Source organism: Carettochelys insculpta, chromosome 5, assembly GCF_033958435.1.
Source record: "Carettochelys insculpta isolate YL-2023 chromosome 5, ASM3395843v1, whole genome shotgun sequence".
Classification (NCBI taxonomy): domain Eukaryota; kingdom Metazoa; phylum Chordata; order Testudines; family Carettochelyidae; genus Carettochelys; species Carettochelys insculpta.
In genome coordinates this window covers 1,757,245-1,773,360 of record NC_134141.1, presented here as the reverse complement: position 1 = coordinate 1,773,360, position 16,116 = coordinate 1,757,245, and the positions used below count along the sequence as shown (strand labels likewise).

The following is a 16,116-nucleotide window of genomic DNA, read 5'->3' as shown; positions in this document are numbered from 1 at the left end:
GAAAGAGATGTCCAAGCACAGAAGTATTTGTCACTTGGCTAATATTTTAGTGACTTGTTTTCTAAACCTGAGTAAATCCCATGTGATGCCGCCTCACAAACTATTACAGGAAAATCAAGCTGCACATAAAGTACAAGAAACACCTTTCAACATGATTCTCTAATCCAACCCACAGGGGTTTTGTAGTTTTTTTTCACCTGTATTGAAAAGGAGGTCCTAACTGTGGTGGGATTACTGCTGTAGCATACTACAGCTATGTCACATTAGTGCAGATGAATGGCACAAACTGGGACATTTGGGTTCTCCAGATAAACTAGACTGTCCGCTAACATTATTTTAATAATCAGCGTACTCCATAATCCACAAAAATAATCATACCGTCTTGAAAACTGTCCAGTGGGACAGCAGAGTGGTACTTAGTGCAAAGCTGGGGTCCTCTGGTGGAGCAGTGCCTTGGACAGACACCCTTCCCCAACAAGGAGCTGATTTTAATATTCAAATTGCTCGAAGGGCCCCATGCAGAGTGACAACCCATATTCTTGAAAATTGTTATTCCATGGAGTCTGGGAGAGACGAGATTGAACACCCATTGCACACTTCTCAGAGCCATTGTTTCTGGATGTAAAGGGGGGACTGCTGGTGTAGGAAATAGCACTCCATGGGGGCAGGAAGGGTGTTTCATGTTCATTGGAGAACACCCTATGGAGAGGAATGGGCGATTTCCTACCCCACAGTCCTCCTGTGCTGCTGAAGGCTGCATAGAATCTCTTTCCCCTATGTTAGGTTCTAAAGGAAGTAGTCTGGCACTCACCTCCACTTCCTATTGGTGCCTCCTGGTGGTGGATGTGTCTCTCACAGTTCTTTGGCTAGTAACAGAGAGGGAGCCGTGCTAGTCTATACACTAGCAAAACAAAAAGCAGCCAAGTAGTACTTTAACAACTAGCAAAATAGTTTATTAGATGAGCTTCCGTGGGACAGACCCATTTCTTCAGACCAACCAGACCAGCAGTTCTTTGGCTGCTCCCTTTCTTCCTGCGGTGGCCCTGCCAGCCTGAGTGGGACAATTCATTGCTCTTAAATGTCACTGATGCAAAGTGCAAGTTGTCTGCCATTGCCTCCTACCCTTCCAGAAAGTTGAGTACACCTACAATTCAACCTCTGAAAACCCAGCTACAATAAGTTAAGTCTGTGCCATTCCCACAACTCTAACTCTGCCACAATGGAGGTGGCAAGAGCCCCTGGAGACACTTCAGGAGAGGTGGTGCCAAAATAAGAACATGCGATTAAAGGCTAAAAGAATATCATTGTTTGTACTGTGTTCCACAGATTTACACTCCAGCATGTACACGCATGCAACTGCCATTCATGGTCAGGGCTTAGTTGGAACTGGATGCCACACCTGTCTCTGTTATGAGAATTGGTGAAGGTGTGCCTTCAGGGGATCAGGTCTGACTCATTCCAGCACTGAATTCTGCAGGCTACCTCAGCTGAGATGAAAAATACAAGAAGTCCTGTGGCACCTTATAGACTAGCAGATATTTTGGAACAAAAAAGCAGTCCAGTAGCACTTTAAACACTAACAGAATAATTTATTAGGTGATGAGCTTTCATGGGACAGACCCACTTCTTCAGATCATAGCCATACCAGAACAGACTCAATATTTAGGGCACAGAGGTTGACAAATCAGAACAATATTATCAAGAAGAGCAAATCAGAGTGTAGAGGGGCAGAAGTGGTGGAGGGAGTCAAGAATTAGATTAAGCCACGTATGCGAAAGAGCCCCTATAATAACCTAAAAAATTCCCATCCTGGTTTAAACATGTTAATGTGTCGAATTTGAATATAAAAGAGAGTTCAGCAGCTTCTCTTTCCAAACTGCTGTGAAAATTCCTCTTCAGTAAGACGCAAACCGTCAGGACATTAACAGAATGGCCCACTCCATTAAAATGCTGGCTGACCGAACACAAAACAGACATAAAAACACTCCTAATCCACCAACTGGTCAGCCAGCATTTTCATGGCTACTCTCTGATTTGCTCACCTTGATAATAATTTTCTGATTTGTCAACCTTGATTACTATTTTTGGTTCTCTGTGCCTTACATATTGAGTCTGTTCTGGTATGGCTATGATCTGAAGAAGTGGACCTGTCCCATGAAAGCTCGTCACCGAATAAATTATTCTGTTAGGCTGGGATCACACGAGCCCCTTCCTTTCGAAAGGGGCATGTTGATAAGCAGGTTTAAAAGATGCTAATGAGGTGCTGCAATGAATATGCAGCATCTCATTAGCATAACGGCAGCAGCGGTGATTCGAAAGTGCGGCTTTTCAAATTGCTCGCCACCCATGGAGACAGGACCTTCCAAAAGGACCCCCCCCAAGTTTTCGAAAGCCCTTCTTCCGAGACTGGAGGATTCCTTTTGGAAGGTCCCGGTTCCACGAGTGGTGTGCAATTCAAAAAGCCACACTTTTGAATCTCCATGGCTGCCATTGTGCTAATGAGGTGCTGCGTATTCATTGCAGCACCTCATTAGCATCTTTCGAACCCACTCATTAGCATGCTCCTTCCAAAAGGAAGGGGCTCGTGTAGACACAGGGTTAGTCTTTAAAGTGCTACCAGACTGCTTTTTTGTTTTGATAGTATGTAGACTAGCATGGCTTTCTCTGTGTTACTATTCAACATGCAAGGCACAGATATTTTGGAGCATAAGATTTTGTGGGCAAAGACCCACTTCATAAGATGCATGAATGAGCAGATTAATGTAGCTACCTCTCTGATACTTGAGATGGAAAGGGCCCTCTTGCCATGGCAATTGTCTGCAGTCTGGTGGCAGGCGACAGACTCCTGGGGCTTAGTACGGAGTAAGCAAAGGCAACGTCTCAGACTGAATCCAACAGATAAGGGTGGGTTGTGTTTAAAGGTAGGCCAAGTGTGCAAGAGCTCCTGTTTGCCATGCTTAACCTAAACCCAAATCTTCCTTTAGCAAAAAGGTGCCAGACTCCGTTCAGCAATGCTCAGGCAGTCTGTTCCTGGAGTGTTCTTGCAGCATCCTGGAAAGCGGAGTACTAACCCATGTTATTGGCATGCCTGGGCACCACTTGGAGAAGCCAGAACTAAGGTTGTGGTGCACAGATGGCAGGTCCGGCAGCTCTGTAGCAGAGGCTGAAGTACATAGTACAGCTAGCTCATGCACACTGCTGTGAAGCCATGTGGGTGCCCTGGAAGGGTACAAGGCGCTGCCAGTCAGCTTCCTGTCCAGGGAAGAGACCTTGGGGGGGCAGCGAATGTGTGCTCACGGCATAGCGCTCTCCTGCCACCACTGCCGCTGTCCTGCCAATTGTGCCACTTCACACCTGGCCTGGCCTAAGCCACTCACGCCAGCCGGACACCCAGCCAGCCCTAGTGTAGACGGCGCTGCGGGGGCAGGCGCGACTGCGGCTGGGGGAGGGCGGGCCTACGCCGCAGGGCGCTGCCGGGCGGGGGGGGGTGTCTTTGTGGGCGAGCCCTCGGGCACGGAGCCTGGCAGGAAGGGAGGCCCCGCCCCCTGCCCAAAGCAGCCTCCCGCCCGGCCAGAGCCGGTCCCGCGCTGGGAGCGACACGCATGCGCAGAGCGCCTGGCGCGAGCCGGCCCTATCAGCTTCTCGCAGGGCCTGACGCACCAGCACCCTTAGCGCCGCGCCCCCGCCGGCCACCCAGCCCACCCTCGAGGCCCGTGCTCCGCGCACGCGCACAGCCCTGGCACGAGGCCCTGCCGACGCAAGCGCCAGCGCTCCAGCTGATTGGCTAGCGGCTGGGGGCTCGAAGCTGCTGGAGGAGCGTCGGCCCCTTTTCTCTGGTCACATGGCCCGTTCGCCCGGGGCGGGGTCCTGGTCACGTGTCGCTAGCGGCCAGCGCGCGCAGGCGCAGGATGCTGGGCTGGGCCGGCGGCGGCCGCCGAGGGGGAGGGTGCTGGGCCCGGCTCCTGTCAGCGGGCGCGAGCGGCCATGGAGCCGGCGCGGGTGAGTCGCTGCCCCCCCCCCCCCCCAACCCCCCGCCGAGGCCCGGCCCGGGCCCCGAACGGGAGCAGCCTCGTGAATCAGCCGCCTCCGGGCGCGGCCCGGGCCGGGCCGGGACCACTCGCCCGCCGCGCTCCTCGGGCTCTGCCGGGGCCGGGGGGCGCGGCAAGGTGCCGCCGCTCTCTGCGGGGGTGTGCAGCGGCCTCCGCCCGGGCGGCGCTGCCTGAGGGAGCCGCGGGCGCCTCGACCTCTTCCCTCGCAGCTGCGGGGCGGCTGCGCACGCGGCGGGAGGGGCCCGTAGGAGCGCGTCGGGCCCAGCCCGGCGAGACCTCCCGCGCTCGCCGTACCCCCCTTCAGTCGGGTGTGCGGGGCATTCCCGGCGTCCCCGATCCTGCGTGGGGCGGGCGGGCGCGTGTGCAGCGGAGCCAGCGCGGTTCACGTGCGGCAGAACTCAGTGATCTGTTACACGGCGGATCGCCTGTGGTCTGGGAACGAGACTTAGTGTTTCAGGCCGGCCTGTGAAAGCGTTCAGATATGCTGGAGTGACAGTGGCGGGAGGTTAAAGTGCTTCTGGGCTAGGGCTGTGGGGGAGCATCACACCTGTGCTCCCGTCGTTGCCCGCGAAAGCTTATGCTCCAAAATATCGGTTAATCTGTAAGGTTCCACAGGATTTCTTGTGACTCCTGTCGTCATAACTGGATGTTGGTCAGGGCTGTTTTTTCACACCACTGAAAGACATTTTTATCAACAGAAGTGCTAGTGTAGACATAGCCTTAATCTTCTGAAAATGAAACTGTCTCCGTTGCTTAAATGCGTCTGTGGTGTAGTGTAGGTATAAAGCTTGACCTCAAAAGTTAGAATTTGGAGCGGCTTCTTTCACTATACAGAAAAGCAGTCTTAAACTCAAACGTTTGATAGCAGCCCATGAGTTTTGTTCAGCATCTCCTCCTTGCTTTCTGCCTTCTACTGGTACTTAGCAATGCGGGCATCATTCTCGCAAGTATTCCTTCTCTAGTGGAAGACTAGTCAATGGGAGGACTGAGAACCACCATTTCATGGTTGCAGTTGCAGGGAAGTAGAGAGCATGTGGGAGCAAGCTCTAGGTCCTCTCTATTTCTGGGAGAATCCTGATTCAAAATTAAATATGAACAAAGTATTTTAAAATTTTGCATATTTTATTTGCCACAGTATCACAATATAATCACATCAGTTTCAATTATTATTTTGATAATGTATTTTAAAATACCCATCAGGAGTATGTCTGTAAATACAAACAATAAAAAAGACTCAGGAATTATTTTTGTCATTGCCTTACTAGGCATATAAATATAGACTTTTGAGTAACTCATTTAAACAGCAGCACAGAAGCATAGTTCTTGCCCTCATTCGGAAGCAGTGCAAAGGCTTGGGGGAAGTCATGACATGAGAAGGGGAGAAGCCTGGGTGTGAACTTGGGAGGTTGTTGAGTCTGGGTGGGAGAAGTATGGAACAAGGTGTGTGTGTGTCTTTTTTGCAGAGAATGGGAGGCAGGGACTAATTGTTAGGGAGTATCTCCCGTGCAGACTCTGGCTGACCCCATGCATCTCCCATTCAATCAGGCACATCTGTCCCTGCACCTCATCCTCAAGTGTCCGTACTCAAACAAAACAAAGCAGCAGAAATGTCTGCACTGCGATCACTTATTCTTTGGCGAAGATTTTGCCCAGTCTGTCCAATGGCACATAGTAGCATGTAGGACAGGCCTATACACAATCTCCTAACCTGAGTGAGATTCTCAACAGTGATCACAGGCTACACCACAGTAATACTAATCCTGGAACTTTTCCTTGCAACGAACCCTGCTGCCAGCTTTGCCCATGTGTTTATTCTGGGGATACCATCACTGGACGTAACCGTGTTAGTTACAAGATCAAAGGCATTTGCATCTGACGAAGTGGGTCTTTGCCCATGAAAGCTCATGCTCATACATTTCTCTTAGTCTATGAGATGCCACAGGACCCCTCGTTCCTTGAAGATCAAAGGCACATTCTTATGCACTTCCAGCAACATTATATATGCTATTATGTACCTACAATGCCCTGACACTATGTACGTTGGACAGACTGGGCAAAACCTTTGCCGAAGAATAAATGGACCCAGAGCAGACAACAAGAAACTCTCACCAGAGAGGTAGTCGTGTTAGTCTGTATCTTCAAAAACAACAAGAAGTCCTGTGGCACCTTATAGACTAACAAATATTTTTGGAGCATATGCTTTCTTTGGCAGAGACCTGCTTTGTCAGATGAATGAGTGGGGGGGGGTTCAGAGGAGGATTTAAAGAGGGGTTCTCAGTAAAGGGAGGGGCCAGAGCTGACACGGTCTATTCAGTCAGGGTGGAAATGGCCCACTATCAGTAGTTAATGTGAAGTAGTGAACATCAAGAGAGGAGATGCTAATGTGGAGGTGTGACCATCGAGAGGAGAAACTGATTTTGTAATGGGCCACCCACTCCCAGTCTCTGTTCAATCTTTGGTTGATGGAGTCAAATTTGCAAATTAATTGCAGCTCAGAAATTTCTTTCCATTTTATTTTTGAAACTTTTTTTGTTGTAGGACTGCTAATTTTAAATCTGTTACTGAGTGTTCAGGGAGATAGAAGTGTTCTCCTGCAGGTTTTTGTATGTTACCATTCCTGATATCTGATTTATGTCCATTTATTCTTTTACATAGAGACTGTCCTGTTTGTCCAATGTAAATTGCAGTGGGGCATTGCTAGCACAATGGCATATTATATTAGTAAATGTGCAGGTGAAAGAGCCCCTAATGGTGTGGTTGATGTTAGGTCCTGTGATGATATCGCTGGTGTAGATATGTGAGCAGAGTTGGCAGCGAGGTTTGTTGCAGGGATTGGTTCCAGGTTTAGAGTTACTTTGTTGTGGTCTATAGTTGCTGATGAGAATTTGTTTAAGGTTGGCAGGTTGTCTGTAGGTGAGTTCAGGCCGGCCTCCCAAGGTCTGTGAGAGTGAAGGATCATGGTCCAGGACGGGTTGCAGATCACTGATGATGTGCTGGAGAGGCTTTAGTTGGGGCTGTATGTGATGGCCAGTGGTGTTCCCTTGTTTGCCTTGTGAGGTCTGTCTTGTAGCAGGTAGCTTCTGGGTACCCATCTGGCTCTGTCAGTCTGTTTCTTCACTTCCTTAGGTGGGTATTGTACTTACAGGAAAGCTTGGTAAAGGTCTTGTAGATGGTTGTCTCTGCCTGAGGGATTGGAGCAAAAGTGGTTGTACCTTCGTGCCTGGCTGTACACAATGGATCACGTAGTGTGCCCTGGATGGAAGCTGGAGGCGTGGAGATGAGCATAGCAATCCGTGGGTTTTCAGTATAGGATGGTATTTATGTGACCATCACTTATTTGCAGGGTAGTGTCCAGGAAGTGGATCTCTTGTGTGGACTGGTCCAGGCTAAGGTTGATGGTGGGGTGGAAACTTAATCGTGGTGGAACTCTTCAAAAGCCTCTTTCCCATGGGTTCGGATGAGGAAGATGTCATCAATGTAGCACAAGTAAAGGAGGGGCGCTAGGGGACAAGAACTGAGGAAGCGTTGTGCCAGGTCAGCCAGAAAAATGTTGGCATTCTGTGGGGCCGTGCAGGTGCCCATAGCAGTGCCACTGATTTGAAGGTATAAATTGTCCTCAAATCTGAAATAGTTGTGGGTGAGGACAAAGTCACAGAGCTCTGCCATCATTTGTGCCTCAGACTCATCAGGGATAGTGTTCCTAACAGCTTGAAGTCGATCTTCTTGTGGTATATTGGTGTAAAGGGCCTCTACATCCATGGTGGCCAGGACGGTGTTTTCAGGAAGGTCACCAATGAATTGTAGTTTCCTGAGGAAGTTGGTGGTATCTCGAAGAAAGCTGGGAGTGCTGGCAGCATAGGGTCTGAGTAGAGAGTCCACATATCCAGACAATCCTGTGGTGTGTGCGCCAATGCCTGAGCTGATGGGACATTCAGGATTGAGTTTATGGATTTTGGGTAGAAGGTAGAATAAACCTGGTTGGGTTCTAGGGGTGTGTCTGTGTCCATTTGTTCCTTTGTTTTTATAGGGAGGGTCTTGAGCAGGTGCTGTAGTTTTTGTGTACTCCTCAGTGGGATCCTGGGACAGTGACTTGTAGAATGTGGTATTGGAGAGTTACCATCAGCCCCCTTTTGGTAGTCTGTCCTATTCATGATGACAACAGCACCTCCTTTGTCAATCTCTTGGATGACAATGTCGAGCTGTTTCTGAGGATGTTGATGGCATTGCGTTCTGCACGGCTGAGGTTATGGGGTAAGCAATGACGCTTTTCCACAATTTCTGCCCATGCACGTTGGCGGAAGCATTCCATGTATAGGTCCATTTTGTCATTTTGACCATCCAAGGGAGTCCACGAAGAATTCTTTTTCTTCTACTGTAGGTAGGAGGGTATCTGTGGGTCAGTGCGCTGTTCAGTGTCATGTTGGAAGCATTCCTTGAGTTGGAGATGGTGAAAATAGGCTTCCAGATCCCCGCAGAACTGTATCAAGTTTGTGGGGGTGATAGGGCAAAGAGTGTCCCCAAGGTAGGGCAGATTCTTCTGCTGGGCTGAGTGTGTACTTGGATAGATTGACAATATTGCTGGGTGAATTAAAGGTACCACTGTTGTGGCCCTATGTGGAAAGTAGGAGAAATTCAATACACATAAGCTGGTCATACATAGTCAATACACATAAGCCGGTCCGTGAACATTTTAATGGAGTGGCCATTCTGTTAAAGACCTGAGAATTTGTGTCCTGGAACACAAAGACTTTAACAACAGATTAGAGAGACAGATTTGTGAGTTAGAGTACATATTCAAATTTGACGCGTTAACGTGGTGTGAACAAACATCAATTACCTCATGCATTACAAGGACTGCTTCCCTTCCTTTGATGCTCTTAATTATCTCAGACAGGACAATTAACATCCCCCCCACCTCTCAACTCCTTTCTTCAATCCTATTGGATTTGTCAGTTTTTACTGCATTTTTTGAGGTCCTCTGTACTTATAGATGTCAGTCTGTATCAGAAATGAAATTGATCTGATGAAGTGGGTTTGTCCCATGAAAACTCATCACCAAATAAATCATTTTATTAGTCTTTAAAGTGCTCCATTTCTGCTGCTTTGTTTTGTTGAAGTACAGACTAACATGCTACCTCTCTGTACTCAGTTGCTCTCTGTCCTCATATGACCCAGCACCTCTGCTCCCATTCAGTTTCTGCCCAGTCTCCTCCCGCACAAGCCCTTATGAACCCCAGTCTATGACACAACCCAGCCCCATGCTGTCTAACCTGTCTCCTGATCTACTGTCTCCTTTCCTACTGGCAGCTGGGGCCACTTGGCCTAGGAGCAGATGCTCTGTTTTGCTGGGCAGAAAGGTGGAACACTTCAGCAGCTTTGTGGCAGAAAGTTGTTTTTGTTTTGTTTTTTGTTTTGTTTTTTGGGGAGGGGAGAATTACTCATTATATATTAATGATGTGCTCAATCAGCGGTGCAGAATTCCCCCAGCAGTAATTCTATCCTGAGAAATTATATAGCTTTAATAATTTGTTTTGGTGTCTTAACCACTATTGTGTGGTCCAGCTGTTCTCTCCCAACTCACTCTGGGTCATACCTCATGGACTGAGAAATCCTGCTTTAGACTTTCAACAAACATGCACTTTGCCAACACAAAGTATTTTTCGTTCTGAGCAGGCTTATTACAACAAACTTGTTATGGCTGAGAAAGCTACTTCTAAAGTATGTCTCTACCAGTTTTTTCAGCTTTTTAGAGTAATAGCTTACTGGGCCACCCCAGAAAAGATTCAGGTGCTGCCTAGCTGATTAGCAGAGCACCCACCGCCAGCAGCATGTGTTTGTGTTGGTGGTCCACATCTGTACATGCCTTGGTGTGCATAACAAAATCTATTCTGGCCTTGACTGAAAAAATTAGCGGGAACATTGGAAATACAGCTGGGATGTTCTTTGGTTAAATTTAAGACTAAGGTGGTAAAGGATTACAGTAAACCCTCAATTTTACGAATCCTGATTTAGGCAGACTTTGGGGACAAAGGACATTTTCCCCCACTGTTTCCAAAGTCCGCTGGGTCTGTAAATCACCCCCCCCTCCCCAAAAAGTCAAGACTTGCCCCTGGAGGAGCCACCACCTCCTCTGCCAGAGCCACCATCCCTACGCAGCCAGGTCTAGCAGCTCCTCCATCAGCGGAGGCTCTGGTGAGTGGCAGGGTTTTATTTTTGGGGTGCGGGGGAGGCTGGGGGAACCTGGTGGGGCAGGTGGGCAGGCAGCCATTAAACCCTTGCATATAAAGGACTTCCAGGAATAGCGGACAACCTGCTCCCCTGCTATTAGTCCGTTATAGCAAGGGTTTACTGTAGTTTTATGCTGCTCCTTGTCTCATGAATTCAGCTGCTTTGTGGGCAGTAACTTGTGCCCCATATAAATGTGGCTGTTTCAGATTTTTTACAATGTAAAATGAAGATTCAAATGACTGTTGGCCCCCAGACTACTACTGATGGTGCATTTTGTGTTAAGTTGTGCAAGTCTAGACCCAGTTTTATTCCAGTTTATTTGGGTTAGGGTATAATTTTTCTACTAAAGTAGTAATTGGTATAACCATACTGTGGATGCAATTGTGTCAGTTATAAGTTATTTACCTTTTTGACAGAAATAGCTATTCTGGTATAAGGCACTTTTATTTAGATTTAACTAAACTGACCTACAGACACTGTAACAGGATAGTTCAAGCGATACAGCCTCCTTGTATAGATGTCGTTGTACTGGTATTAAAGTTCTTACATAGTAGTACAATACCTTCTTCGTAAAGTGCTTTGAAATTTCATGATGCAAAGTGCTGGTATATAAACTAACTTCGTATTTTTGTACAGGAAGGGAGTAAACTATATTGGTAATAACAGAGAGGTAGCTGTGTTAGTCTGTACTCCAACAACACAAAGCAGCAGAAATGTAGCACTAACAAAATGATTAGTCTGTCCCAAGAAAGCTTATCACCAAATAAATCATTGTTAGTCTTTAAAGTGCTACATTTCTGCTGCTTTGTTATACTGGTATAACTGCATCTACAGTAAGGTCTTACTGTGCTCTAAAAACACATCTATAACCCAAATCATTACACTGGTAAAACTTGTAAATCAGGTTGAGATCAGTTCTTGACTGTGGTTATTTAATGTTTTGCATTCCTCCTGCTCACCACTGTCTGTGAGTGAATGCACTCATGGAAATGAGTGCGCTCTAGCATCCGGATGCCTTAAATATCTCCTTTTAGCAATCTAAACTATATATGACTTGTGGAATGGAATGAAATTCCCAAACAATATAGCCTAAAATCAGATGTTAAAGAAACGAAAAAAATGTATGAAAACCAAACACAAATGCTATACTTGGATCTAAGGCTCCCTACCTTTGCTCAGGGAGGTTACACCACTTTGAAATTGCAAATATTTAGAACTCACTGTAGATAATGCTTGTATTAAGAACTCACTTGCTTTGTCCCCCAGTTCTTCTCTGACCCCTTCTATATGCCTAGATTTGATTAACTGCTACTCTGGGATCAGCTGTTTTGTACTTATTTGACTATTTTCTAATACCAAATATGCAGCCAAAGTTACTTAAATTACCATTTTGACCAGGCAAATTTGGATTTACCCCCACATCTGCTGCACATTCAGGTTACACTGAGTATTTTATAGAATGCTTTTTCTCCACGTAATCACCTTATGGGTTTTTATTTCCCCTCCCTTAATGCATCTCTCACTTAACAAAAAGCTCTTTCACAGTTGTACACTCAGTACTGATTTGGATTTCTTCCCAGACTTCCTATTATATTTTTGTGATATTATTTCTTTGGATAAAACTATGTAGGTTGCTAATTGACATCTTGTCCAATAGCTTACTTTCCCTGAGTCAGGTTATGATGTAGACAGTTCTGTTAAGACATTTTCTATAGTTTGTGAACCATAATTACTACATAGCAAATGTGCTCTTGATAGATAAGGTTTGATCTGCCAAAGGATCATGTAGAGTGTCATAAGTGAAGATGACTTGTAATAGCAAGTCTGACTAAACACAATCTTTCATTGATTTTGTTATTTTAATGTAAGATTGAGAATCCTAAAGGTGAGAGTCAAGAAACTAAGTTAAGATTTCACTTGGCAACATTGCATGTTATTAACTACTGCCAAATTTACTCTGTCATGTAGAAAACAACCTCTGAATTTACTAACTTCTCACATTTTGTTTTGCTATGGTACATTGTTTTTAAAATGTGTGTAACTTTTTGTATTTAATCAAGTTTCCTGCTCTTTTTACCCTTCCTTTTATCAGCTGAACAATATGTAGATCTTTCAGTTGAGATCTGTGATACAGCCATTGAAACCAAATGTATATGCATGAGTTATCAAATATGGCATGTCATTCAGTTCAACTGAATTTTCATGGAATTGCTTGAATACCTTGTGCATGTAGAGAACTTACATGAATTAAAAAATGGGGTTGTGTGCAGCTTTGTTCATGGTTTTTACCTTCTTGATGTAGGAGATAACACTCATGTGAACGAAGGAAGAACTGTATGATGGATTCAGAAGACCTTGTTCTAACAAGTTCAAAGCAAGAGATTGCTCATCACATTGTAAAAGTTAGCTCGGGTAAACATTACTTTTGTGGCTATTGTGCAGCCTTCACCAATATAGCAATCACCTTTCCCATCCAGAAAGTCCTCTTTAGACAACAACTGTATGGAGTGAGAATAAGGGATGCAGTATGTCAGTTAAAGAAAGATGGAATCCGAAACCTGTACCGGGGACTTCTCCCTCCATTAATGCAGAAAAGTACAACTCTTGCCCTGATGTTTGGCTTGTATGAGGATTTCTCCTTCCTACTCCAGCAGCACACAAATGCACCTGAACTTGTGACTTGCACTGTGGCAGCAGTGCTTGCAGGGACCACAGAAGCTCTTTTTACACCTTTTGAGCGGGTCCAGACCTTGCTTCAGGACTACAAACATCATGACAAATTTACAAACACGTACCAGGCTTTCAAGGTGCTAAAAGACTATGGAATTAAAGAATATTATCGCGGTTTGGTACCTATCCTGCTCCGAAATGGACCAAGTAATGCACTCTTTTTTGGTTTGCGAGGACCTATCAAGCAGTGTCTGCCTGAAGCAACTTCTTACAGTGCCCACTTGGTCAATGACTTTATCTGTGGGGGGCTGTTGGGTGCCATGTTGGGAATCTTGTTTTTTCCAATGAATGTTGTAAAAGCCCGCATGCAGTCTCAGATTGGTGGGGAATTTCAGTCTTTTCCAAAAGTTTTCATGAAGATCTGGGTGGAACGTGATAGAAAACTGACGCATCTTTTCAGAGGAGCCCATCTGAATTATCACCGTTCTATTATATCCTGGGGCATAATCAATGCAACATATGAATTCTTGCTTAAGTTATTATGAAATGTTATTTTCTGTGAAGTCCTTCCCAGTTGGGTATTGGCACGGTTAGGTCACTTATTTCCTAGGATCAAATAACTGGATCTGTTTGTGAATGATAATGAAATGTGGAGCATTGAATTGCAAAATGGCAGTTACGCTTCAGTAGGGGAAATACGTTTTGTTTTTTTTGTTTTTTTTTTTAAACCAGGGGCTCTGCTTGCTTTGACAAGTAATTCCACTCTCATTAATGGTCTTCAATCTTTATGGGGTAAATGATGGCAGTGTCTGGATAGTAAGTTTAAGAAAAATTGATTTGCTCAAACAAAGTGCATGCTGCATTAAAGTAGTTAAAATGCTGCAAGGTGAAATCACCTATAGCTGAATAAACTACTTGAAACTTCCATTCTCTATGAATGTTGCCCTTAGCCTAGAAACTTACTCCAGGTCATCCTCAGCCTTTCCTAACACTCCTGGTAATTGGAGTTATGCTTGATTGTGCACTTTGTGGTATAGAAAAGTGAGGGAGGCTGACAAAAGGTGTTTCCCTGCTTGGTAAACATGGAAGAAACAATGTAACTGATGCTGTAGTGTTGTACAAGTACTCAACTCCCTAATGTTTCAAGTTTCCCAGGAGCCTTACTTTTTGAAATCTGTGGCAACTTTTGATGAGGATGACTTCTCAGCTAAGCCTTAAGATTCAAAGCCCACAGTTATTTTTGCCAGCTGGCTATGGTTTCTGTTTAATAGAAGTACCATCTTCTCAAGCAACATAAGGTAGCTACCAAGGCTATGTCTGTAGTGTACTTTTGTCTGTCAAGTGTGTGTGGTGGGGAAAGAACCCCTGAGCAAAAGTTTCACTGACAAAAAGCCTGAGTGTGTTTCCTGCCAACAACAGGACTAGTGGGAGTGGGGGATGGTCCAAAACAAACTTTATGCAGAAAGCTTTAAAGTCTCCATGATACTAATGGGTGATATTGTAAGTGAGGAGTGTATTGTCTCTTATGCCACAAAGCCATGGTTTCTGCAACATTAACGCACAGAGAAATAGTATGAAAACTAATGCAAGTCAAGGATATTGTAAACAGTTTGTTGTATGCACAGCACTTGTCCTTTGCAACCACTTGTACTTTCTTCATGAGACAGTGTAGCATAACAAACTTGCTCTGCCCTCCATTTTGTGCTTTGTTCAGAGTACATTATTGCACTGGAAAAAGCACTCCAATACTATGACAACGAGAATTTACATAAGCACAGGGGAGGGGTTGCTCTGGTCATTTAATCATGTTAATAACCATTTGCATAAACATTAAAAATAATGTCTGGTGTTCAGGTGGATGTGCTTTCAGGTCTTGGAAGGAAAGAAGACAGGAAGACAAATGTCATTACTAAGCCAGTGGTCTTCAAAGGAAAAGTGACTTTTTTGGATATTTCTGTGCAAAAAGGTTTGAGTATTTTGCAGTGTGCAGGAAAAGCCTTCATAAGTTTTTTTTGGGTGTCTATTTTCCTTACATTATAGAGTGAAGATTCCTTTGATGCATCCTTAAGCTTTCAAATGCATATGGTTTTTACTTTACCTCATTTCTGCTCTTCACTTGACATAATTGCCCCTCAGTTAGTCCTATTTCTTCATAATTTACAGTTACAACCTACTAAGCTTCACAGTCAAAGATGGCCCAACACAAGTAAAGCACATGGATTCTTTGAATATGGTGATTATATACATTTAAATATGGCTGTTCAATGTTTATTATTGGTGGAATCTGATTTTACCAGTATTGTTTTTGTACTCTTTCCTTGACGGAATAAAACAAAAGTAAATGTTTTCCTGGTATAGTTTCTGTAGGTTGTATTTATTGTTCTTAACACTTACTAGCACTTGAAAAGGAGCCTAAACATAAATTGGAGGAAACAAGGCAAGCATTGGCAATTACAGTTCAGCAAAACAGAACTTTTCTCAAGGTTTGGCCTCAGTGATTTGCTACTGTACATTACCTCACAGGGAAGAATTTCATGACCACCCCAAATATCTCCCTACTGTGGCGGTATGTGTTAAATGCATCAGTTAGGCATCCAGACCCTGCTTTGCTTTACCTTACCTGTAGCTGTAAACTTCTTAAGCGGGCTTTTTGCAAAACGGTATAGCTCAGGGACTGATGGATAATGGTGATCATTCAAATATTGGAACATCCTGAGACATTTTCCCTCAAACTCTGGAGATGCCAGACACAACATAAGGGAAAAGGTGGTTTCAGGAGCAAGCAAGCAGTTAGCAGGCAAACAGTGTTGGAAAAAGCTACAAAAATGTCTTAGATATTAAGTATTCTTTGAAAGAGCAATTTGATCAAGATTAAAAATGAATTTTTAAAGCTGCCAAGTTGAAAAATCCCTAAGTGTTTTAAATAAAAACTTTAGACTTTCCAAAAGATCAATAGAAATGCTACTGATGTTTCAACTACTACAGAATGACTAGGCTGAACAAAAGTTAATATCTTGCCAAAACCTGGAATTAGGTATTTTGCTTTAGAATTGCTGTTTAGGGGTTTTTTTTGTGGTCAGAAGGGCAAGTTTGTTCTTTACTTAGCATTTTTATCCATGGCTGACAAGTCAAGATACATCTCCCCCCGAATTCTGCAACACTAGAGAGA

The 16,116-nt window shown here is 44.8% G+C and overlaps 1 protein-coding gene across 1 annotated transcript; it reads left to right on the top strand.

Annotated features, from left to right (window-relative positions):
• The first annotated feature begins 3,888 nt into the window (after positions 1 to 3,888).
• Positions 3,889 to 15,300, top strand: SLC25A51 (solute carrier family 25 member 51). The gene is made up of 2 exons (XM_074994509.1): positions 3,889 to 3,999; positions 12,580 to 15,300. Exon 2 carries the CDS (start codon positions 12,614 to 12,616, stop codon positions 13,490 to 13,492), a length of 879 nt encoding a protein of 292 aa, XP_074850610.1. The 5' UTR covers positions 3,889 to 3,999; positions 12,580 to 12,613; the 3' UTR covers positions 13,493 to 15,300.
• Positions 15,301 to 16,116: the final 816 nt, after the last annotated feature.